Consider the following 26759-nt stretch of genomic DNA (forward strand, 5'->3'; position numbering starts at 1 on the left):
ATTGCCGTAAACTTAAAATTGGGTCGGTTGTTCAACTCTGGTTATAAAATATAAATCTGGACATAAAGCCGTGGTTGCTCAGGGGAGAGAGCGCTCGCCTCCCAATGAGGTGACCCGGAGTCTAATCCCAGCGATGGCTGGGCGATACGAATTGCGCACCCGGCTTGCACCGACCACAGTGATTTAAAATATCTTCGTTATCTTCAACGAAACAAATGCGGGATAGTTTCATAAAAATGTCCTCTACCAAACCAAAATTTCTTCCAGTACTTAATCCAGGAGTTCCCTTGTGTTCTTGATTGGTTTCAAAATTACAAGGCTACAGAGTTGAACATTGGTCGTCGCAAACTCAAAATTGGGTCGGCTGTTCAACGACGGTGATAAAATAAAATATAATTGCCCTATGCTTAAACTTTCCTGGTTTAATCGCTGAAGTTAAAGTTTTAGCATAAACGAGAAAATATTTACTAGTCTTCTCATTGATTGTAATGAATTTATTACAGTAATTAAGGCCCATGATGAATATCTTGTCTTAGTTTACGAAATTCGAAAAATTTTAGAACTGCATCGAAGAGGTTATAGCCCCTCTATTCTTTTTTGGATGCCTTTTACCTTTAATTTACTGACCCAACCTTGATTTTTATGTGATACTCTCTGTATTATTCAAACATGAAAAGACCTGACTTTTTTAACATAAAAAGAATATCTGAAAAAATTCATAGGTTTTAGAAAAATTTTAAATTTTTTTTTTATTATCTTTATCACATATATGCATTGTTTTATTGGTTGAACGTTTCATTTCTTAACATTTTACTACACAACCTCCACCGCTTTGTTCTAAATGTTGTATTAGTATCTGTAAACTCATGTCATACCAGCTCCCCGCCATGTTCTCGAGTAAGCTGTGAGCTTCACTTTTCACCTTGTTATCGGAATAGAATCAATCGAATTTGGTGTAAATCAACTTTATGCTTACTGGAACCATAATAAAATGTGTCAGATTCTGTGAAACACCGATTAAACTCATATGGGCATTTTAAATCGGAGAAGACGAACGTTCCTTACACATCACCCATCAAAACGTTGCTCACATGCAATAGTTTCAATGGAACATTAATACTCATTGGATCTCACGAATACTACCAGTTCCTAAATTGGATAAAAACATTTGACTCGTTGGTGGTTCAACTCTTTGACGAGATGATAAAATGAGATCCAGACATAGCGGGGAGTCAGTATGACGTGGGCGTACGAAAACTGTCATAGCATCTACAAAAATGCATTCACCGATTTGGCGATTATTTAGGAAAACAGACAAAGGTTCATTCTCTAAAATACTGTAAGGGAACTAAACAGATTTTTCTGTTTCTTACAATATAGTAGACTTTACTTTTTGGGTTGCCTTCATAAATGCCCATTAAATCTAGATGTTTTTAGTTTTAAATATTTGAGACTGTAAAAATATAATATTAAGACTATATGTTTATTTTTTTATATTTTTTATTCAAATTTTATATATGTTTATGTTATATTTTTATTGAAATTTTGTGATTTTAAGGTTAAGGATGATTTCTGAGTCAAATTATACTTCTGCACAAGATAGCGATGCGTGGGAAATTCGAGGACTCTTCTCAAGTTCTATATTTGTGGAAGGAATCAGTGAAGGAAGTTGCAGCATAACGGCATCCACCGCAGACTACAAAGACAGGAAAACTCAAGTTGAGGTATAATTTAATATTATTTTATAACCGTAGTTTAACAGATGACTCAATTTTTGTATCTGACCCAGAAGACAAAGGAACTACTAGATCAAGTATTTCATTTCATTTTATAACCGTCGTTGAACCGCCGGCCCAATTTTATGGGTTTACGACTACTAATATTCAACTCCGTAGCCTTGTAATTTTGAACCCATTCCAGAAGACAAGGAAACTCCTGAATCGAGTAGAGGGAGAAATTTGCCTTCGTGGAGGATTTTTTGATGGAGCTAACCCGCATTTGCGTTACATGGAGAGGAAGACCACGAGAACCTCCCACGGTAAGCCTGACAGCAAGGGGACCCATGATCCACCTACCACTGAGGATATTTCACGTTAGCACTGTGGTCGGTGCAAGCCGGATGTGGAATTCGTATCGACTGGGATTCGAACCCGGTTCTCCTCATTGGAAGGCGACCGCTCTATCCCCTGAGCCATCGAGGCTCTGGATCAAGTATTGGGAAAAATTGCCTTCGTGGGCTTTTTTTTGATGGAACTAACCTGCATTTGCATTCATTAAAGAGGAAAAGCCACCTACGGTTGGCATGATGGCAAGAGGATACTAATCTATAATCCGTCTACCTCTGAGGTTATTTCACATCAGCACTGTAGTCTGTGCGAGCTGGGTATGGAATTCGTATCGACCAGATATTGCTGGGTTTCGAACCCGGGACACCTCATAAATTAAGGTATATCTGAATAATTTTTTATTGCCAGTTTGAAGGAAAATGCACTTAATTATTGTTTTGAGCTTTGAATAACAGCAGAGAATGAGATTTTTATTTAGAAATATGTAGCTATTAGCAGAACGTAAATATAATAGAATGAATACAATAAAATATATAAAATATTTTTTTAAAACAAATTCAATGAAAATCAAACTTAAATCAATCTTTTTCAGTAACTTTTAATTTTCTCTCGATATTAAAAACTCGTAAGGGCCGTCGATGTTGCTGTTTTAAGTGTTCAACTTAGCGTTACACTTTGTTTTATAACTCAAAAACTATGAAACTTAAAATGTCACAGGATTGTAGAAAAATGTCCAAGGAGTGCACTGTGAAAAAAATATTTAACATTTAATAATTTGTTCGAGAATTATTAATTCTTAAGCTTGTAGGAAAAAATACCATAATCGCCGCTCTACAGGCAGCAGGAATAAAACTACAGAGTTAAAATTTGGTATGCTGAAAAGGCTATATTTGTTTATGAACTTAAGGCAGAGTTTTTTATTTTTTCAAAATTCCAATTTGTTCGAAAGTTAATGCAATTTTAAATTTCTTTTTGGAAATTTTTTATCATTTTTTTGCTTCACATTACATTTTGCTTTGCTGCACAAGTTACTGAAATGGAATTCACAAATCAATGTATTAGAGAATGACATATATTAGTATATTACACAGACTGAGAGTGACACAGTTGAAACGTTCTGGGAAAGAACTAATAGAAAAGAACAGAGTAACAGATTTATAGCCTTCTTGGACTCAAACTCGACGTCCAATCAGGACATTCTGATTGTATGCGAACGTAGAAGAAAGCTGCTTCAAATAAATCCGATTACAGTTTTTCTTCAACAGCACAAAATCTATCGAACTTAGAAACGTGAAATTACGAAAATAAGTAGAAAAAAAGTACAAGAGTACGACGAAATTTTAAAAAAATAAGATTTGACAATTAGTTTGGAAATTATTAACGGTTAAACTAGTAGTTGAAAATACCATATAGGTTAAACTAAAATTGTTTCCTTATTTTATTACATAAAACATTCAGTTTCTGAAAACCCTCTTAGATGTAGTTTGCACTACTAGGAATTTTAATTTACTACTACGTTATTGTTTACTTGTTGTCGCATCTGTTAAAGAAATAATCTTGCATTAAAATTTTAAACCATTTTCCAACATGCTAGAGTGCTCAAATCTCTATCGTTCCGTGTCACACGACAATGCTAGTTTCCATCGTTTATTAACCGATGTAAGCAGGATTTGCCGTTTTTCTTATAGCCAGAAGGAATTTATCGTCAATCAAAATGACAACCGCTTTCCCATTAACTAGAGTGTTCAAATCTCACCTAAAGTCTGTGCCTAGTGAAGATAAAAATTTCGATTGCTTTCCGAATGGTGCTGCAATTTTCATCACTATTTTATCATCAAGCGAAATTTAAAGCACTTTTCGATGTAACATCGACAAACACAAAGCTAAAATAAATGAAATAAATATTTTAAAAACTATTTTTTTAAGAAAGCAAAAATAATAATTTTACTTTTGTCCGGCCTAAAATGAAAAACTCCTTCTTACTGATTTTTTCTAAAAAAAAAAAGAAAAGATAAAAAAAGAAACAAAAACTGAAACAGTTAAGTTGTTGACGAAAAAATGGAAAAGAAAAAGTACAAATTTTTTTCCATTTTCTCATTTTGCGTTTTTCTCGTTTCCATTTTCTCGTTATTTTCTATCTTCTCGAGTACTCGAAAGATTTTGACATATACCACCGTCATAGTTTTTTGAAGCAAATGATTTCATTATATTATCATATATAAACTTAATTTTTATCTAAAACGGAAAAAGGAGTATGTACTTAGAAATTAGCAACCTATCAATAAAATGGCCCAATAACGAAATTTACAATTAAATTTTCATTCCAGGTTTTGTCGACTTCCCCAGCAACGTTAATTGTTTCACCAAACATCCAAGTGTTTCCTTCAGCTGAATTATACATGTTACGCCATTCAACAGTTGATCTTCGTTTCAGAACAACAGAAGGAAAAGAGATTGAAAGTGAGAAAGTTTGATCTTATGAACTTCATTGTTGAAACTTTTATGAAACCACTAAACAGTTGAAAAGAGTTTTTTTTGGTATACTGGGATAGCTATGCATTTATAAATGCGGCTACCTCCAGCTCCCTTGATAGAAAACACCAGAGTTAGTGGTCCTATCTTCGTAAAGGGGTTCGAAAACGGATGCAAACCCCATCACAAAGTAATAAAATAGCATGAATTCAGGGCTTACAAACAACTTGCAGACTTGTTGGTTATTCATTTCTAATACTATGACTTAGAAAAAAATATTAGAAAATTAATAATTAATAAAAAAATATTAAAAAATTTATAATTAATAAAAAAATATTAATCTATAAAAAATATTTATCTGTAAAAAATATTAATCTATAAAAAATTATTCTTAGAATAAGAATTATCAAAAAATCCTTTTATTTCTAATGTTTAAGTTTTTCCCTAATCTGAACAGGGTGTCCAGTGGACAAGTGACCGATTTCAAAATTAAATACCACAGAAACGAAGGTTAATAGATGATTGAAAAGAAAAAACAGAATTTTTTTAAATTGTGAAATCTGTAAAAATTTTAGAAGCAGAAATTTTGGAATTTGGTTACAAATGCTATCAAAAGATGGTGCTACCTTCCATTAAAATCCTGAGTGACCAGTTCTAGCTTTAAATGGGAAAGAAAATTGTCGAATAGAGCTAGGAGGTTCAAACCATGTACTCAATTGGAACAAAGCGTGTATCTGAAATTGGAATACTGCGTGTTAGTTTACGGGCTAAGAGGTTAAACCAGAGGTTAGAGCATCGAACTTCGGTGTGGATGGGCCGAGATTCGATCCTCAATACCGCTAAGACCTACCGAGTACATGATATGTATGTGCTCATAAAATCTGAGGAATCCTACGTCCTATGATTGATCTCTAAACAAAATCTTGAGTACTGGGATCTAGTGGAAATTTCCTTCCCCTTCAGATTCTTGTGAATGTGACCTCAAAAATCAGTGATGTTGCCATTTATCCGGAAGGCTCTGAGCTAAGCTGAATAACTACTCTATTGGTGCTCTCGTGTCAATCGAAATGCTCTCCTTCTGATTTAATTCGCAAGGCCAAACACTGGTGAGCTTGGCCTGCCCAAATGTCATATGAAACAACAACATGTTGGAATACAATTCTGTGGAATTTGCATTTCTTTCAAGAGCTCTGTATAGCTTATTGCGGCATCTGTTGTCATCTTTTCTAAAAAAAAATTCAGTAAGTCCTTCTTAAAATTTTTACAGCTTTCATAATAGACATACCGTTAGTTTTATCGCTCCATCACATTTTGCCTTTGAGATTTTTAATTTTGAAGTCAGTCAATGCTCATTTCAATGATTTCGAAATAAAAAATTAAACAATAATAAAACACAACGACGAAAAGTGGTGGAAGCTTTGTTTTCTATTTTTGACGCAAACATTCGGTAATTTAGTTCATTTAGTATTTTAGTAATTGCCTGTTTAAATTTATCTTGAGACTTAATTATTATTGTTTTATTATAGTTTAATTATTTGACAAATTTTAATAATTGTTTAATTGTTTGCTTAGCAATGTGGAATCAATTTGAAAAATATATTTTATTTATTTTCCAGTTTATCAGAAGGATGATTCTATTTTTTCCTCTTCTAACGAAGATGTTGAAATTTCAGAGGATTTGAAAACGGTTACAGGTAAAAATCTGGGTCAAACAGAATTGATTTACGACAGTAAAAGTATCCTTTTTATATCAATATCATATAAATTTTTATGTCCATTTTATACAAAAAGTTTGGCACTAAAAAAGCTTAGAACCAGAATTAATGGGACTGAGATTAAATTTCAGATTTATTTATTCGAAAACAACGAACAAGAGAAAAAAAAAATTAAGGCAATAGTTCCTGAACTTTTAAGTGTATCATGAAAGATAAGTATGATCACTTTGAGTGTATCGTGCATAAAGCTATATAAATAATAAACTTTATTCTATTCACCAAGATTAAGTTAATGGTTATTTACGTCACGGAAATTTCCACAGATGAACTTAGATGCATTCTTATATAATTATAATTCTGATACACAGAGGTTATTTTGGTATAATTGTTTAATGGCATTTCCCAAAATCTCAAATAGTTTAGCCCCAAAATCTTACTTCATCCATCCTTATTGATTCTTTGTTGGCTTTCTTGTAGATTTTGAAACAAGAGAACAATGAAAAGAGTGTTTTCATTAGTTGTTGCCCCAATTTTTTCTTTTTACTTCATTTTTTTCTAACTCCGATTAATTTTGTTGCTTCGAATTTATATTTAACGAACTCTAACACATGATCTGTCTACCACTGAGGATATGTTACGTCAGCACTGTGGTTAGTGCAAGCCGGGTGCGAAATTCGTTTCGACCAGCCATCGCTGGGATTCGAACCTGATTCATCTAATTGGAAGGCGAACGCTCTATCCCCTGAGTCATCACTGCTCATTTTGCACTATTAGGCAATTAAATTTAAAACTATCATTATGAGAGATATATTTCTTGCACAGAGAATGACACCTGAAAGTATACGTGTGTTTTTCACTCGGCTGTTATTAGTAGGTAATAATAATTAGCATTTCCTTTTTTTTTTGTTGGATAATAATTCTTAACTATCAGGTGAAAGATATCCTCGAACTGCGGTAACTGTGAATGTTGTGGAGCCTGAAAATATTGGTAAGTTATATTGCTATTTTCAATATTACTTTATTACTGTCATAACGAAGTTATTTCATTGGATGAAAACAGCAGCATTGATGAGGTACAAAATGAAAATCGGAGCATCTTAAACACGTTTGATTCATCGATAGGATTGTCAACGATAGATGTTAGAGAGATTTTGCATAAGGTTCTGGTTCCTCCTTACTCCGACGTTAACGATATTTCAGCTTCAAAGCGCATGTGCGAACATTTCCGATACGCTTGTAAATCAAACGCTATACCAAAGCTCCCTATGGGTTCAAGAGATCGACCATAAATATTCTAATTAATCTTAAACAGACGATATTTTAATTTACGTTTTCAGACATAAAGACGCTTCTGACATACTTTTGACAATCACAATCGCAGAGGTCCCTTCTTGCAGTAATCGCAGATGTAGCCGAAATCTGGAAAATATGGTCCTGTTGGTTTAGTCTGAAGAACGTTTGAAAGTTTAAGCTCCTTAATGTTTGTTTTCTTTTAATCGTATTTCGCCATAACTGAGAAATTTTTTAAGCGAATGGAGCACTTTTATACACAATTATAAAATTAATAATTAAAAATTGTGTATAATTATAAAAGATAATAATAAGTAAAAACCAATGTTTAGAAGTCTTTTTTAATTCTTTTAATAAGGGTCGAAAAATATTGTATTGTAAAGTACGCAGTATTTTACATCTTTTAAACTAATTTAGTAATTTTTAGAGAAAAAAATAAAATTTGAGCGAAATTGGTAGAAAAATTCTTAAAAAATAGAATGTTGAAAATATGCATTTTCCTTAAATTTTACAGCCCAGGAACTATTTAATTAACTGCGCTCAAATTTCGCAACTTCCCATGGTTGGATATGAATTTAGCATTTTGTATGGTGTAAAAATTTGTATGCGTAACAATTTAATATTTTTCCGATACTTCTTAAATAAAAAAAAAATATTTAGTAGTTATCGCAAATTATATTTTACACAGGATATCTTTGGATAAATGAATTTTATAATTTTCCGAAATGTGGCTAGTAAATACGCAGAAAGTGAAATTGATATTAAGAGGGCCAAAGTAACCTGCCGAAACTATTGACACCATAATTTCCAGATTTCGGCTTCAAAAATAAAATCTTTTGAAACAATTGTAAGAATATTGGAAATGATTAGTTGAAAGTCAGAGTTACCGATAACAGTTTGTCAAAATAAATGTGACAAAGAATGATTAGGACTATAAAAATTGACCGGTGAATAAATTTAAGCATAAAAATTACTTCTAATGGTGTCTCTAAAAATTGACCTATAACTATATCTTTAACTCTTTAATTGTTTTATTCCTTTTAATCGCTGTACATTTAACTTCACTTATTTGTAATTTTTTTTGTTTCCAAATTTTATAGTTTTTGCACAGAAAAACAGAATTTAATGTAAAGTTACACATCCGAACAGCGGCTATTACGAGTTTTTAATATAGAGGAGAAATCATAAAAATTGAAATTAATTTTCAACCGAATTCCATAATTTCTAGATTGCGTTTGGTTGATAACAATTTCAAGATATTGCATATATGTATACTGCAGATTTGGATTCTCCAGAAAAAAGTACTCCAAACTGATTTGCGGGATTATAGTTTTCGGTACAGCTATGGTGCTGTAAAGTCCACATGAAAATGGGATTAAAAACTTTTTAAAATGAATGCACCTTGAGAAATACATGTCAGATTGAAATAAAAACATAGACATAAAGTAGATTTTAACACATATAAAATAAGCATAAAAATAGATATTTTGAAAATCGCAAAATGTTATGAACATTTTTGTGCATTTTGGTCACCCTATATATGTTTAAGGATGGAGAAAAGAGAACATTATGTATGTATATTTATTCTCCATAGAGATTCAAATTTCTCGTGGTGGTTTCACGAACTTGGAAGAAATGAAAAGCTACATTATCTGTGTTCACATTTCATCAGAAGGAAAGCGTGTGATTGCATCAGATGTAAGTAGTTTTGTTTTAGTTTCTAAGCTATTTCTTGAATGATGTAAGAAACTTAATAATTTTTATAAACATAAAAATAATCTGTTTTTGTAGAATCTGAGAATAAAAGTTCTGTTTCCAAGCAAACTTTTTCACGTGCTGACGTCCACAAAGAATGGTACATATTTTCATGTCCAGACTTTAGCACCTGGTTCTGGAACTATTAAAGTAGAATACAAGGGCCACGTCTTATCAGTAAGTATTTAAATTTCAATGGGTTACAAATAATGTTAAAAAGTCGTATATATTATAATCTTCGTTTATTAAAGTCTGCCAAGATAAAAAAAGAAGAACATTTGAACAGCAAAAAACATGTTGTGATTGCATTATTGCGATCATAACATGTTTTCTGTTGGTCAAATGTTCTTTTTTTTTATCTGGGTAGACTTTCATGTACGCAAAAACATTTCATGTCATGGTTTGCAAAAACTGCATGAATTGATGTTCATCTAATTATCATCCAATGCGCTGGTTTGATTTTCAATTAATGTATCAATTCCAGCCAATCGGTTTTGTTAGGTATCAAGTCCAAAGCGCAAAAAATAAGGTTTTTTCTGTTGAACAAAAAAAAAGATATTTCGTTTTCATTAATCAAAATAAAAAGTTGAAATTTCGAAGAAAAAAATTTCGAATTAAAGTCTAAATAGAAAAAAAAAATAAGTTACTTTTTATAAGTAAGGTATAGAATATTTTATATGGACCTCTACATTTGTTATAATTTTCAATTATAATGAATGTGCGAAGTGTACTGAAAAGTAAAAGTTGGGATTTTCTTTTCATTTGAAGTTTAAAAATATTATTTCAGTAGCTGCGTTTCTATAAATGTTTAAATTTTTTTATATAAATTGTTTTGAATAAAATAAATGAAAAAGAATCCTACCATTTTATGCATCTATGCGTATAAAACAGCTTATTTACTTTTATCAGTTGAATATTGGCCAGCATAAATATTTATTATTCTTCAGTTAACCATTTAAAATGTAGAGCTGAAAAATCATATTTTCATACCGAGAAATTCCTTAAGTAGACAACGATTTTAGAACAAATAATAATAAATAGAGAAAGAAAGTGAACTGACGGATATAGAAATAAACGTGAGGCAGAGCTTAGGAAGCAAGGAAACTTTTCTACTCAAAATTAAACGCAAATTTTGGCAACAGATTGGCTCCTGTTTGAGAGAAACTGTAGAACAATATTTTTAAACCAACCCTTGTTTTGCCGAATGAGGCAAGCAGTATGAGGACATTTAAAGCAGTATGAGGACAAAGACAAAATTAATAAACAACCGTGCATATATTTCATTTGTAATGATCTGAAAACATTTCTCTTCCTGTCTGTACCTCCATCTATCGATGAACTTAGTAACTAATTTTTAAACTTAATGAAAATTAAATTTAGTTTCCTCAACAAAACGCTTCTAACCGCACATTCCTCTTCTCTCATTATCCTTCAATTGATTTCGTTAATCTTCGATGATTTCTGAGATACACGGCAGTTTGCAGAGCAAATTTTATAAAGTACTTATATTACATTATATAAAAAGTGATAAATTATGGATATAATTTCTTTTTTTTTTTGTATTTTTTACAGGACGGCAAAATGGCAAAAGAACGTTCCATCAGCACATCAATGAAAGTTCGAGTTTGCCACAAACTGCAAATTTACCCTCCATTCAGTCTTTTGCCTTCAGATTCAGCTGGAAATCCTTTGCACGAAATTTCACTTCGAGTAAGTTAAAAGCAGTAAAATTATTTATGCTGTAATTATTTTTGATGAATTATTTATGCCGAGGAAAACAGTCAGTTAAAGACGAACAGTCATAATTTGTGTCCCTCACTTGCCATTTTGCATTCCTATGGCTGTTTTTCGAAAGTCTGTCTCTGCCGTCACATAAAAGAAAGTTTCTTCTTATTTTTTTTTTAATTTTCTTCACGAAGAATGATATGCAATTTTCATATTGCTGTGAGTTTGAAACAGTTATTCATGACTATTAGATAAAGTTTAACATATGTTTAGATAGTGCCCGTATTTTTGAAAATAGCTCAAAACGTTAGTATGAGGAAAAACTACAGTTTTGCAAAAACGAAAAGCGTTTGTGGTTGAAGATTAAAAAAGTTACTCCAACAATGCATTATCTGGGCTCATACGAATTTGCAAAAATTGAGAATTATTCATGATATGGTTAATTTTCATTTATGTGGAAAAATCTTGCCCAAATTGGCATTTAAGAAAAAAAAAACAAGGTTTAACTTTTAAAATTTTTAAGTTGTTTGCGCATTCTAAAGTACGGATAGTTTTAACGGAGAAATGCTATATGTAGTTTTAAATTATAGCTTTGACTCAAGTGTAAGGCTTTTAAGTTGTGGTATTTTTATTTTATATATTTGCCCTGTATCCGATTTTTTGGTTTGTTGATTCGTTAATTTACTAGTTTACTGATTCGTTGAACCAACAATGTCATTATTTCGCTGATTTATGGATTTTCTTAGTCACTGATTAGCTCTAAGATTTATTAGAGCACTTCAGTTGCTTACTATTGATTCTGTAGTGCGAATGGATTTTAGCTGAAAATTCTGTTAATAGCAAAAAAAAATGTTTTTCTTGTTTTTCCTTACCTAAGAGCTTGAAATGATTGGTACAAACATGTAATTACAGATACTCCTAGACTCTTGTTAATTGGGTACCTGCAAGTGACGTCATCGTAAGTAACCAATAGGCATGCAATTAAATCTGATTTAAATCACAGGGTTAGGCATAATAACTTTACTTCGTCTCGAGTTGCAAGAACCCAATTTTACTAGTAATTACACGTAAATATGGATTTTTTTTTACCGTACATTTTATAACAATCTATTGAATGAGTTTAACTAGAAGCATTAAAATGTATGACTATTATTTGTACTTTCATTTTATATTTTATAGTAAAAAAATTATTCTGTGTTAGGTTTCTGGAGGAACGCATAATTACTCTTGGGGTCTAGATGATAGATCTGCAGCATCCATTTCTACTGATCGCGAAAACAACAATGTAGCCATGGTAACCGTCTTTAAGGAGTCAGATTTCACAGTTTCAGCCGCGGATATCAACAATGTCAATCTTCTAGCTTCAGCAAAAGTATGATTTATTACTAGTAACGAAGTAAAAGTAAGATCTCTTGTTAAATGTCCGCTCTTAAGATATCCGACTAGTTTCGACAATTTGTTTTTTAATAACTAATATAAAATTTAAAAAACAAGTTTATTTGTTTTATTATGTGTAAAAATTTAAAAAACTAATTATTATTATTTCTTTAAACGGCCATTTTTAGGTGAAAATAAGGCATTTTTTTGCTCATACGCTAAACTCTGTATCAAAACATCGATCGACTAAAACAAAAAACCCTTTGAAAATTTTATTTAGAAGGCTACCAACCATGTTTTGAACTATTATCTTAAGAGCAAGTGCATATTTTACTGAGTTAGGGGTCAATGCAGTTAAAAATGTAAAATGTTTAAAAATTGCGAAAAAAATATGCATAAAAAATTAAACTACATTTTTCTCTTAGTTGGTAGTTTAAAACGTATATGCTGTAATCATAAACACTCACGAAAAATTGTAGACAATTATTTTAAAAACAACATGCGATATCGTAATTAAGGTGGAGAAAAATCCGATTTTGAGATAAACGCATTTAAAAATTCAAAATCAATTAGTCTATGAACTGTTATCACCTTGCACGAAAACTGCTATAACTTTGTAAATAATTTTAATACAAACAAAAAGTAAAGAGTTTTTTTTTAGAAAAGTAATAGTGCAGAGATTCTAAATTTATAATAAAATCAATTTCATAAATTTTCTTCGAAATAATGTTTTTGCACCAGCCAGATACTTTAATACTCGCTAAAACAAGTCATAAATATTAAGTACTTTTTTTAAAATCACTTTTAATATTGGAGCTTTTAAGAAAAACTACTTTGCAATGGCGTTCAAAATAGAGTGTTATTGACTTCTTCTGTGTACTGATCACTTTATACTTGATCACGTGATTCTCACTTTCCCGCCCTAAGTATCCTATATGAAATGAGCATTTCTAACTCCAACGGCCCAAGATCACATGGAATTAGTCTTATTTTGGTACTATCATATTACAACTGGCATTGGAACGTATGCATTCCCTTTAGTAAGTATAGTACAGAGTTAGAGAGTACACGTATACTAGTATGCGAATATACGTATTATCAAGTATATACACTATTGCCGGAGAGAGAATGTCTGGAAAGGTGAAGAAAAGTTTAAAAAAAATCATTTCCTTTTCACTTTGTTTAAAGCGTGAGAAAATTTACTTTTTACTTACATTAAAAAATTGTTATATTTTTGTTGGCCGTTCGTGTTATAGGTTTGAGCTAAAGAATCGTTCTACATGTACTCTCAAAATTTCAAGTTTACTTCAATAATATTCTCTCGGATGTCTTGATTTTAAAAACGCCCGGTTGAAGAAGTTGATTTCGAAAATTATTTAGCAATAGCTCGTCTCATCCAGTGTTCAAAAATATTTTCCAATGTGCATCTTGTTGTAAAATGTTAACACTTTTCAACCATAATTTTGCCTCTGAAGCTACACTACCGTGCTGAATTCTCCTTAATTCTTTTTCGGTAAGAAAATCTAAACTTTATTAATAACACACCAATTCTGCTAGCTTTTCGCATTTCGACTTTTATGTTTATTTACTATTAAGAACACATTTTAAAGTAATTGTCGTCTTATAATAGATAAAGAATATGAAGCAGAAGATAAGTGTTATTTGAACCCTTTCATAACCAGCAGAAGGAGAACAAAGTGCTTCCCCAGGCCTGCATCCTCCAGTTTATACGCATTAAAGAGCAATTTAACATGTTAATACGAGATCTAATATGAGATAACATGTTAAACTACCGAACGAAACTTAGAAGAGGTGAAAGGCTGTAATTTGAAACTCCTTAAAGTTTGTCCCAGGCAAACAAAGCCGCTCTGATGCAGTTCATCTCCCCCTTCCTCACTGTTTATTTCATAACCGTTGATAAACCCGCAATGGCTCAGGGGATAGAGCGTTCGTCTTTCAATGAGGTGAACCGGGTTCGTATCTCAGCGATGGCTGGTCGATACGAATCCGCATCCTGCTTGTACCGGCCACAGTGCTGACGTAAAATATCGTCAGTGGTAAACGGATCATGGGTTAGAGTCCCCTTGCCGTCAGGCTAACCGTGGAAAGTTCTCGTGGTCCTCTTCTCCAAGTAACGCAAATGCGGGTTAGTTCCGGCAAAAAAGTCCTCAACGAAGACTAATTTCTCCCAATACATGATTCAGGAGTTCCCTTGTCCTCTGGATTAGGTTCAGAAATACAAGGCTGCGGAGTTGAACATTAGCACACGTAAACCCGAAAATTGGGCCGGCTGTTCAAAAATAAAATATAAAACAATTGTTAATGGCAGTTTTATTCTTTCCCCATAGAAATATTCATTTGCAACCCGTAATGTTTGCCTTTTTATACTTCTTTTTTGTCAAAGATTCTTACAATATACTCCTAAAATGCGAAAAATTTTAAATAAAGTTCAATTAATTAAACTTAATTAAGATTTCTTGATTATTTTTAATTGGAATTGCATAATTTATATACCGTAAAATACCTAACAGGTTACTTAAATCATATACCTTCCTTATATTATGCCATTGTGATGACGAACGTTAATAAATCCAATTATATTTTTACATGAACAAATTGTTTTGTTTAGGTATACAAACAGAAAGAAAATCTTAAAACATTATTTTTAAGCCATATGTTTAAACAAAATTTTGCCAATATATTGGACGCAGGGTCTCTCGTGGCTATTGTAGAATGACTAATATTGCATTTTCATTTTCAAGGTTTCTGTTCAACCGGTTGCTGACATCGAGGTATATCCAACAGTTGTAGAAGCGGAAATAGGAAATACTTTGCTCTTACCCGTTGCTCTTCTCGGATACGAATGCAGGGGTGAGTAAATTGACTTTCTTATAATTAGTAATCATTAATATCCTCCTTTCTGCGATTAATTCATTAATTCTTTGTTTTACTTTGAAGTCATATGTTCAGTTTTCGCAGCCCCCACACTGGTCCCTATAACTGTTTAGTACGAATTTTAATATTGACAGATATTTTCAATTAATATTGATATTTAAAAAAATGGAGCCGTGGTGGCTCAAGGGATAGAGCGCTCGCCTCCCAATGAATTGACCCGGGTTTGATTCCCAGCAATGGCTGATCGATTTGAATTTCGCATCCAGTACGCACCGAATACAGTGCTTGTAAAAATTATCCTCAGTGCTAGACGGATCATGGGTTACAGTCAGGCTAAATGTAGGAGGATTTCGTGGTTTTTCTCTCTGTGCAAATGCGAGTCAGTTCCCTCAAAAAGTCCTCAACGAAGGCAAATTTTTTTCAATACTTGATCTAGAAGTTCCCTTATCTTCTGGATTGGTTTCAAAATTACAAGGCTACGGTGTTCAACATTGGTAGTCGTACACTCAAAATTGTGTCGGCTGTTCAACAACGGTTATCGAAAAAAGAAATTGTTAGTGGTCAGAAGAAGCGAAACTGAAAACATATTTTGATCTTTAACAGGATGCTATAGAATCCTGTTAAGGATCACTGGAGAAACTAAGCTGCCATAGCGAATTCTTTTTTGCATTCATAAGTAAATTAAAATTTAAAGTATTGAGAAAATGAGTTCACTTAAATCTAGAGTAAGTCAGAGATTTTCAAATGCTGAGTAAACAAATTCTAAACGCAAGCAAATTATGGCAGGAGTAGGGGAGAGTGGGGTCAATTGTAACAGGGTACGATTGTAACAGAGCAAATATTTCGAGTGTCGGGTTCTGGATTCGGTTCCTACGTGGCGCACAAGGTGTATTTAATAAATCTACATGTACACCCCTGCTGGCAACCATTTTTATGTACTTTTGAAAGAGTTATATCACAAAAGATATTTTCACGCTACGTAAGTACTTTTTTTGGTGTTAGAATATTATATTGTAACATAGTAATTTTGTTTAAACAAATAAAAATTATTAACCGATTATGTAAGTGGACACCTTAATTAACATTTTAAGAAAAAAAAGATTAGTTTTGTTAATTAACAGGCATTGTTTTTAACAAATGAAGCTGAAATGGCGACTTGGGGACGATTGTAACAATAAGTAAAGGGACGACTGTAACAGCTGAAAATAAATAATCTTATGTTTACAAACCATTACTTAACTCTTTAAGAACCACCAATAGTTTCCTATATCATTTATATTATGTTGCATGTGCATTATTTCATTTGTCACCTTTCACAGCATAAATTAAAATTTTTAACCCCTTAAAGTTAAAAGTTTAACCCTTTAGGTCTCTGCTCATTATTATTTTTACTCCTAAAATATCATTACTATTTTGATCAATAAAAAAATATATCACAACTATGATAATATGCATAATTAACTATGTTTTAGTTGAATTTATGAACTGTTACAATTGACCCCGTAAGTGGGGACAATTGTAACAAGTGCGCGACTGTCAAAAATTGTTAATCACTAATATAATAACATTTAAAATACGGTATTTTTTTTTCTAGTAGAGGATAGTCTACTTTACTCGTCTGTCAATTAATACTAATAATATATTATATTTTTTGTTAGTTAAAAATAGTTAAGCAAAAAATGTTACAATTGACCCCACTCTCCCCTACTTATGATTACGCTGTGAGGAAGATCTTCTCCACTGAATTCACTTTCCTCCAAACTATAAATTTTAATTCACCAATGGAAATGAAATAGAATTCCCAATGAAAAGTTTCTCCAGTGATAGAGCGATTTTTTAATCACCTTCCTAATTTATGGTTTTTTTTTCTTCTTTTAGAAAGAAAAATTATCCGAAAGTTTGATGACTGTTCAAAAATATACCCGACAGTTGAAATAGTTGAAAAGCACATTTTGGTTCAAGATGAAGGTAAAACTCATCAATCTTTTTTTTTTCAGAGGTGAACATCAATATATGTATATTCATTACGATTCATTTGCAAATTTTTCAAATAAAAATTATTTCTTGGATCATATGCCGTTAAAAAAAACTCACTTCTGTACTGTGAATCATTAAAACGTTGAAATTTGACTTAAATTTTGTACGTGGTATTAAATTTTGTACAAGTAAAAATACTTCTACTCTTAAATATGCTTTCGTAATTTTGAAATTTAAAACTGTTAATTGCTCTAAGTTATTTGTAAAATTTATTACTTCTTCGTATTTTGTTTCTTTTGAAATTTAGAACGTTAATTTTGAAATTTAATGATTTTATTTGTGTTTTTTTCTTCAAATATCCTTGGTACTTATGTGCTATGTACTTATGCGTATTTTGTTTTTGAAATTCGGTAATGCTTACTTGTATCTCGTTATAATTTCAAATTTAAGACTTCTACTTCGTTAGATATTGAAATTTAGATTTTTAACTTAAAAATTAGTTGTCAATTTGTTTCGATCAAAAATATAGAAAGAAAAGATCGTTTTATCTTTTTTAAACATCCCATCAGACTTTAAAAAAATTAACAAATTTTAACACATAACTTCACGACTTCTAAGTATTTCGCTTACCCATTAAAGCCAACTTCGCATATTTTCAATAGTATTTGTTCACGTTTATTAAATGAATGATGTTAATGAATGATTTAAATAAACTGGGAAATTGCAAAAAAAAAGGGTTTTACTTGTTTTACTTAAAAATTTTAAGCTGATACGTTTGCTAAAAATTAGAAAAGTGAAGCGAAAATCATAAATTATAAAACATTTAAATTTTAGTGACGTTCAAGGAATAAAGTTACTAAAGAAACTAAAATCAGTAAAGAAGTTTTTCTAACTGGAATATTTGGTGAACGATATATTAATGATTAAATTTATTTAAGTAATTTTAATTAATAAATAAAGATACTAACGCTCTTATTCCTAATATTTAAAAAGAAAACAATTTTCCTATGGGTTTGTACGAAAAAGTAATAAGTAAAATTTGCATCTAACTTGAAAAAAAATCGGGCCTATATAGTCCTAGGGCAATGGTCGGCAAACTTATTATCCAAAGAGCCAAATATGAACATTACAACAATTTTAAAAAAAATTGCGAGCCAAATCTGCTTGTTTAGTAAACTTTTATTACGCTAAATAAGTAGTACACTAAATAAAACTAAATTTCATACTTAATAAATATTTATTAATGCGAACAATGTGCTTGCATCTCCTTGGAAAGTTTGAGTAAGTCAGGTTTGTATGCTGTTGTTTTTAATTTTAGGTATGATTCCTAGTTCTCATCTATAAGACGACTTCTCAGTTTACTCTTGATAATGTTCATGCTTGAAAAAGATTGTTCGCATATATATGTAGAACCGAAAGGGGAAAGAACAGCAAACACGAGCTTTTTCAGCTGATCGTTAAGAGTCAGGAATACTATTCCAAGCATTGAAAATGATCATGTCTTCCTTCTCCATGTCATTTAAAGCTGACCACTTGTGTTGTGAAATAAGATCAAATTTTTTCTTCTCCAATATTTCCAATTCAACACAAATACGTTTGAATTTAGAGCACCATATCTCCTTGTTTTTTAAATCCAGCAATTTTATTTCAAAGCTACTAATGTCAATTTCAAAAGGAGAAAATTTCAACTCGGTTATCGTAGCATTAAGAGGATTTTTGACAAATCCTAAAGTTGCTCTGCTGTTTTTAAATTCCTGAAACCTGCTGAGAAATGCTTCCCTCATATTTAAAATTATTGTTTTAAAATGGTCTTTATCAATAGAGGAATTTTTTTCTAGGCGATGCTTCAGCACCTTCCTTGGATATTTGTGCCAGAGCCGCACTTAAAGTGCCGAAGAGCCACATGCGGCTCTGGAGCCACACTTTGCCGACCACTGTCCTAGGGGTATCATTAATAAAATTTAAAGAGCAAAGCACACAAAAAATATTGCCATCAACTGCCGTTTTACTAATTATAAATTTATGGACTTTCTTATTTAATATTTTTTACAAGCTGATTTAACAGCCAATGATTAATCGTCTAGCTTCCTTTTTTCTCACACTTTATCTTTCTTTCATTTATATACTAGCTATATCATGGATCATTCATTTCCAGAGTTATGCATAACAGTAACGAAAAACAATGGATTCAGAATACCAAGTTAGATAAAAAGCAATTATTATTACTATTGTGACCAGTTATAATAGACATGAGCGTTGATATGAGAACATGCATAATATGAAAATAGGAAGACTAGAAATAAAGTACATTACTAGTTACTTATATTTGTAATATAGTTTTTAACCCTGTAATATATATTTTTTCAGAACCATATGTTCCTGCATTTGGGAAAGGTTGCCTCACTTTGCAATTTCGCTGCAAATCTCCAGGACATTCTCGGATAAATATCTTTTACTCCAGTAACAAAACTGGCGAAGTTCTCAAAACTACAACCGTTCTATCCTGCTTCAAGCCCCTAACTGTGAGTAAACTTTAAACTTTTGTTTTCCTCTGATCAAAATGAGTATATTATTTAGCATAATTTTGTAATTAATAATTGATTATATGATACCATACAAAAATAGAGCACAATGGATTTACTTCTGACATTTTAAAATTCTTCTCATTATGTTTAAAAAATAAGAATAAATAAATAAAATAAAATGAATGAATAAAAATGAATCTGAAAAATCTCTCGATAATTAAGCTCGCCCTCTACTTTTTTTCAAATAGCATAAATATTTTATTTTATGACCGTCGTTAAACAGTCAACTCAATTACCAAACCGACCCAATTACGGCTACCAATGTTCAATTCCTTAACCTTGTAATTTTGAACCCAATCCAGATAACGAGGGAACTCTTGGATCAAGTATTGGGAGAAGTCTGATTTCGTGGAGGACTTTTCGATAGAACTAACCAGCAATTGCGTTTCATGGAGAAGAAAACTACGAAAACCTCCCACGGCTATCTTGACAACAAAGGGACTCTAACCCAGGATCCGCCTACCACTGAGGATATTTTGCGTCAGTACAGTAGTAGGTGCGTGCTGGGTGCGGAATCCGCATCGACCAGTCATCGCTGGGATTCAAGCACGGATCACCTCATTGGGAGGCGAGTGCTCTATCCCCTGAGCCACCACGGTTCTAAGCATAAATATTTTATTTTATATTTTATTACCGAGCTTGAACAGCCGAATCAATTCTGAGTTTACGACAAAGTATACACGTTAAAATAACTTTTATGTTTAGAAAAAAAAAGTAAAGTTTGGTGTTGTAAAACGAAACAGGATTTTGTGACATTGTGACATGAAATGGAATTTTGTGACATTTACAGGGATATACTACGTCTCACTTTTAGTAATTAACAAGTCCGAATTTTAGTAATTAACAAGTCTATTTTTCGTTTTTTTTTTCTTTAGTTGATTTTTAAAGGAATGTAAAGGAAAGTTTTATATTTAATTAATAATAGTAAAATTATTATATTTTGCAGTTTTTTACTCTTATATCTGAAGATAAAAGATCTTAGCTTTTTATTTCAAAGTTCGAAGTTATTTGTCGAAGAAAAAATTTTTTAACTTCAAAAGGTTAAAAAAAAATCTGTATTTTTTCTGTTTTTTTTATTACATGATTAAACAGTCTGATTTTTTAAAAATTGATTTCAATTAGGGGACTTGTTGTAAATTTTTTTAAAAAATAAATATGGAAAAATTGCTGAAGTTCTACCTTGCTTTCTTCCGATTGGTAATTGACTTTCCATATTTGACAAAATAATAATTTCTCCTCAAGACAGACTAACAAAATTTCTACACATTCTGAAAATTATGCTTTGTAATTTGTGTATATTACGACAAACTCTATCAAAATCTTTTAATACTGCTTAATCAAGTAATTTTGTGGCAAATAATATCCCCTTTTGAAATTTATAAAGTGTGTTTCTTAATCACTAGCTAAAAATATTAATGTTTATTTTTAGAATCCTCATCAAAAATGAAGTCAAATTATACATCTGTGAATTGCAAAAAAATACGTAAGCACGAAAAAAAAAATGTCTGACGAAAACGGAAAATCAGTCAAAACATTAGTAATAGGCTAGATGAAGAATACAAAAACCAATTTGATTTCCCGGTAAAACTAGGAGAAGGTTTTAACAATCGCTTTTCTGTTATTTAAAAACTCCTCTTTGTTTTCTCCTGTGACCGTACTTCTTTCAAAGCACTACAGCCTATTATAGGCCAAGGTACTTTTTGCCATCTGGTCCTATCCGTCACAAAGGCTCTTCAGTTTCCCTTATTCACAATATGAAGGTACTTCTCCACCGAGTCAAGCCACCTAATTGGTGGTCTTCCTCGTTTTCTGTTTCTCATGCGATTAGTAAAAGTGATCTTTTTTACTGGATTTTGCATTATCAGATCGAAATATATGTACGAGTCATCATAGTCATCAAACAATGTCAGGTTGCTTGTACTTTTAGTAAATTTCGAAGTTAAACGAGGATCTCCAGCTATTATTCCCATGCGCTGTTACGATACATTACCTCCTTGGTACATTATTTTCGTCAGATTTTGATGAAGAAGTAATTTTTTTTTTGCGCTCATGATCGCTCTATTGATACTTGCAACCCCTAATATGTATACTTTTTTTACTTCATTTTAGGCTATATTTCAGAAATAAAAATGTGGGGGTTTATATCAGCATTTCTGAAAATAATATAAACAGATTAATTTTTCTAATTGGTATTACTGTGCATCCCATTTTTTCTGATCCTTCTTTTTAAAATGATGATTTGAATATTACAGGCTGTGCATCCAATACGAGTTGCGGTTGTAGCTCTTGGAGCAAACAAAGAAATCGCTTTTGATGGCGGTCCAAGAAAATGGCCTTTGTTTAAAGAGGGGCATCTCACGACACGTAAGCACACTTTTTTCTTCCTTTTAGCTGAAATAAAACTTTGCTTGGCTGACGACAAAAAAAATCGCACATCTCTATATTAAAATCAAGTAGCTTTTGGTTTTGGAGTTAACTAAATTATGTTTTACATAAATTTAGCGCTAGATAATTCATTTGGTAACAATGGGGAACAAATTTTTTGTTGAATTGATACCAATACTTAAAGTTGTCTTATTCGGATGTTGGGATTTCAAATATGAAACTAGTTTTGTTCCTGAAGTTACAGTTTTTTTTTTAATAACACTTTTAGTCTATGTATATTTTTTTGGGCTAATTGTTACCCATAGGGGGGGGGGCTTTCCTATTGAGATCTGTTTACACATCGCAACGCTGACTCTGCAAACTGTTCAACATGATACATTTTTTTTTAGATACATTTTTTCAAGATACATTTTTTTTTTTAAATGTCATTTTAGTCTATTTTTTGTTTAAATGTACAAGTTTAAAAGCGATATATATTACAGGGTAGCACCTAAACGTTGAGACAGATTTCTAGGGGAGTTAGAGCACATCATCGGGATCAAAATTTGCATCGGAATCCTTGGACGGAAATGTCGTCATACGCCGCAAAGGGAGCTTCCCTAATATGAACTGCTTTTTCATGTGCTTCAGAACAGGTTTCAATAGGACAACAGCCGTAGCGGCGTATGATGACATTTCTGGGCATGGATTACTATACAATTTTGATCCTAATGCTGTGCCCTAACTCCCCTAGAAATTTGTAGCAACATTTATGTGACCCTCTGTTTACATATAATGTTTTTAAACTTGTTCATTTCCACAAGAAATAGATTAAAAATGTCATTTGACAGCAATTTAACTTGGAAAGAAGAACCGTTTGCAAATTTGAAATCAGCATACTATATCTAAACAGGTCTCAATGACAAATTACCCCTAGCGGCGTATGGTGACATTTCCTTGAATGAATTCTTATGAAATTTCGATCCTAATGTCGCGCCTTAACTCCCGTAGAAATTTGTCGCAACGTTTATTTGACCCCTTGTTTACCAATAACGCTTTTAAACCTGTACATTTCTACGTAAAGTAGACTGAAAATGTCATTTGAAGAAAAAAAATGAAACTTGGAAGGAAGAATCATTTGCAGATTTGAAATCAGCTTTACGAAAATATCCAGCATCTGGTAAAATATCTTTTGTAATAGAAAAAGAAAAATTGTTATTTAAGTTGCTGTAAAATTTCTGTTACGAAACTTTTAGCAAACCAGAAAAATACAGCTTTGAATTTGAAATTCTCTTTGTTGAAATTGCTGAATTTCCTCACGTGCATGACGGGAAGTTTTTTTTTTCTCCAAATTTTAATTTATTTCAAACATTTTGCACTTTAAAATAAACATTCTCAGTAGTTGCTTTTGGTCCCGGTCCTAATGTTTTGGAAGTATTTTTAATGTTCATTTCTCTCTAGATCCAAACTATTCTTCATTCAAACAGAAATTATGATATTTTTATAACAAGTTAAAAAAAAGAAAAGAAATATTTATATTTTAGCGAAATTATTTTATATATCATTATTAGTTATTATATTATATGTATGATCAATTATAATAATTATTGTGTAAGTATTTTTTAAATAAATCACTTATAAATATGACAACAATAAGAGTGATAAAAAATAATGTTTATTCATGCCACCTTATATCAGCACCTCTTAGAAGAAAGATGGCCTCAGCACGGATGAATTTAGTAGTGAGTCTAATGTAACGAACATAAACTGCGCAGTGGAGGAAAAAAAAAACGTGTCACTACGTTAAGGCTACTAAGCTGCACAGTGGAGAAAAATAAGAACGATGTCATGTTTAACCCAGGCTGAGGCTTTCTCTATTCTAAAAGCTATTGTTTATATGCTCCATTGGACTTAGTAAGTAAAACTGGCATGATGCTTACATGGCAACAGTTATGGTTTTAAATACTATAGTTGTTTTCTCTTAAATTTACAGTGGAAGCTAGCAATCATGGACTTCTTGATATTGAGCTTGTTAAAGACCCAATAAGATATAATAGTAAGTACTCAGTTATCTATTATTTTATATAAAGTCTACGGGAATTATTTTGCCATATTATTAAAACTGTTTTTAATTTTTTTTATATAGGAGATTTGACAGTATTCAGAGTTTTTTGTAAATCAATAGGGGAAGCGGTAAGTTATTTATATTAAATTAATAGCTCATTATCAATATTATTAGTGCGAAAAAAATATATACCTTATGTCTTAGTGGAATCGAAAATCAAACTAAAGTCCCTCCGATTCCTCAGCCACTGGGTTACCACGGCCCAGTAAACTCTAACTGTAATAAATAACAGTCAACTGTTCGTTTTCAAAATTTCTTAAAAATCTTATGATAAAAAATTTCAGTCAAAATAATTAGATGGAAAAAACTGCTGAAGTTTTTTTCCCCGTGTTAGGATTGTAGAGATATGGGAAATTTTCTGAGTCAAAGCCTCATATTTGCCTTGAGCAGTACTTTGGATAAGATTGGTTCTCGTTAGTGTTATTCAAAATTGTGTTTATTAATTTTTAATAAGTTAACGAAAAATCTTTTAAAAACATTGTTAATTAGAATGGAATTCAGAAAGTGTCTGTTTCTTTTTCAGGTACTTTTATTCAAGATAGGCAACAGTGTCTCAGCTACTCTTCCACATCCAGCAAAAGCAGAAACATCAATCATGTGCGTAAATGTTTAAATAGATGAGTTAATGTATACAAAGAGATGAATATTTTTATATATATGTACATGTACAGATCGCAAAATAAAAACGGACCACCCTGAATAACTTTCGATCTAAATATCAACTTTTCACGTTCTAGAACTCATTCTTAATTGTTCGATAGGGTGACCTCAAATATGCTAATTAATTAGCGCGAATGATGTTTTAAGTTACGAAATCAGACGCAAATACTTACTTTCTCCGAATAAACATACCTTTTCTTCAAAGGATTCGGATTTCTGACACCAAAAATAAGGGCAACCGCTATCTGGGAAATATTGTCCTAATAGTTTGGGCAGGAGACCCGTCAGAAATTTGGATCCATTAATGTTATTTTTACGTTTTACGTATTTCGCTATATCTCTAGAACTTAAGGGAATTGAAAATTTTTGCTCACAGTTATAAAATTCATTTATCCAAAGATAATTCTTTACAGGCAAATAATTTTTAGCAAATATTTACCATTACTTTATTTAAAATTGGCGAAAAAATTTTGAATTGAAAGGTAAATAATTTTTTACATTGATTTGAAGAGCATAATACATGCCAAAATACAAAATTTGAGTGAAATCGGTTTAATAGCTCCTGGAAATTGAATTTTAAAAGAGTCGTATTTCTAAAACTTCAATTTCTCAAGAACTAATAAACCAATTTAATTCAAATTTTGTATTTTGGCATGTAAAATTATATTTTTTTAAATGATAAATTGTAAGTAAAAAATTGTATACATTACAATTTAAAATTTTTTAGACTAATATTAAATATGTTAATAAAAAATAATAAATATTTACTAAAAGTTACTTTTTTTACATGGAATTATCTTCGGATAAAGGAATTTTATAATTCTGTGCAAAAAGTTTTTAATTCGCTTAAAAAGTTCTCGAGATATGGAGAAATACGCAAAAAGTAAAATTAACGCTAAGGCAGTAAAATTAACGCTAAGGGTCAAACTCAATTTTGCAGAGGGCCATATATTAAATTTAGAATGTGTAGGCGGGCCAGATTCAAATAAAAAAATATGTACTGAACTATTATAACATTTTATTTATCTAATTATATGGTATATAATATACGGTTGTTAAAAATCATATCAAAGTTATAAAAGATGGTAATTATTTTGAGCTCGAGAATCCAGATACCTGACTTCTCTTGTTCTCAGAATGCGTGCTGCATGCTTTTTTAATTCCGGGAAGTTATCCAAATTCTTGAAATATTGTGTATAAAATGTAAGAGCGTTAACCTCCTTAAATTTTTCTTTCAAAATACTGTCCGATTGAAGATTTATCAACTCCATTTGCAAATGAACTGGTGCCTGTGAAGCTTCAAAATTGAATGGATTGTTGAAAATTGGGAATTCCGTTTCATTCATTTTGTGGAAGTCTTCAAAACGATTGTTGAATTCCGTGATCAGATTTTGCAGAAGTTGAGAATACTGATCCAAGTTTTTTTGGTTCTCTGTGCCAAATGATTTTAAATGAGGGAAATGGTCCAAAGTTTGATTTTTTACCTGATTTTCCCACAGCCTCAACTTTGTTTCAAAGGCTTGAATACATTTGAGTGACAATCAGATTTTTACCCTGTAACTTTACATTCAGATCAGTCAAGTGTTAATTCATATCTACCAAAAAGACACAATCAATCCACCAGTCATTGTCATAATCAATTGGGTTGCCTTTTTCTTACATGAAAGCTTGAATAGAGTCACGAACGCAAAAAATCTTTCTAAAACTACTCCTCGACTGAGCCAACGAACTTCAGGGAAATAAGGGACATCAA

General features: G+C 31.5%; 1 protein-coding gene across 1 annotated transcript in view; it reads left to right on the forward strand.

The window, feature by feature from the left end:
- LOC107446439 (nuclear pore membrane glycoprotein 210) overlaps positions 1 to 26759 on the forward strand; it is a 45286-nt gene that overhangs the window by 8683 nt on the left and 9844 nt on the right. Inside the window, exons 5-19 of the mRNA XM_087152284.1 lie at positions 1559 to 1724; positions 4394 to 4526; positions 6155 to 6274; positions 7185 to 7241; positions 9138 to 9241; positions 9335 to 9475; positions 10871 to 11008; positions 12225 to 12395; positions 15163 to 15271; positions 17174 to 17263; positions 19640 to 19794; positions 22110 to 22221; positions 24215 to 24277; positions 24368 to 24414; positions 24870 to 24943. Of these exons, the coding sequence (XP_087008410.1) occupies positions 1559 to 1724; positions 4394 to 4526; positions 6155 to 6274; positions 7185 to 7241; positions 9138 to 9241; positions 9335 to 9475; positions 10871 to 11008; positions 12225 to 12395; positions 15163 to 15271; positions 17174 to 17263; positions 19640 to 19794; positions 22110 to 22221; positions 24215 to 24277; positions 24368 to 24414; positions 24870 to 24943 (1680 nt within the window). The remainder of the gene's footprint in view (positions 1 to 1558; positions 1725 to 4393; positions 4527 to 6154; positions 6275 to 7184; positions 7242 to 9137; positions 9242 to 9334; positions 9476 to 10870; positions 11009 to 12224; positions 12396 to 15162; positions 15272 to 17173; positions 17264 to 19639; positions 19795 to 22109; positions 22222 to 24214; positions 24278 to 24367; positions 24415 to 24869; positions 24944 to 26759) is intronic.

Source organism: Parasteatoda tepidariorum, chromosome 9, assembly GCF_982258835.1.
Source record: "Parasteatoda tepidariorum strain Cologne lab strain chromosome 9, Ptep-v5.0, whole genome shotgun sequence".
Classification (NCBI taxonomy): domain Eukaryota; kingdom Metazoa; phylum Arthropoda; class Arachnida; order Araneae; family Theridiidae; genus Parasteatoda; species Parasteatoda tepidariorum.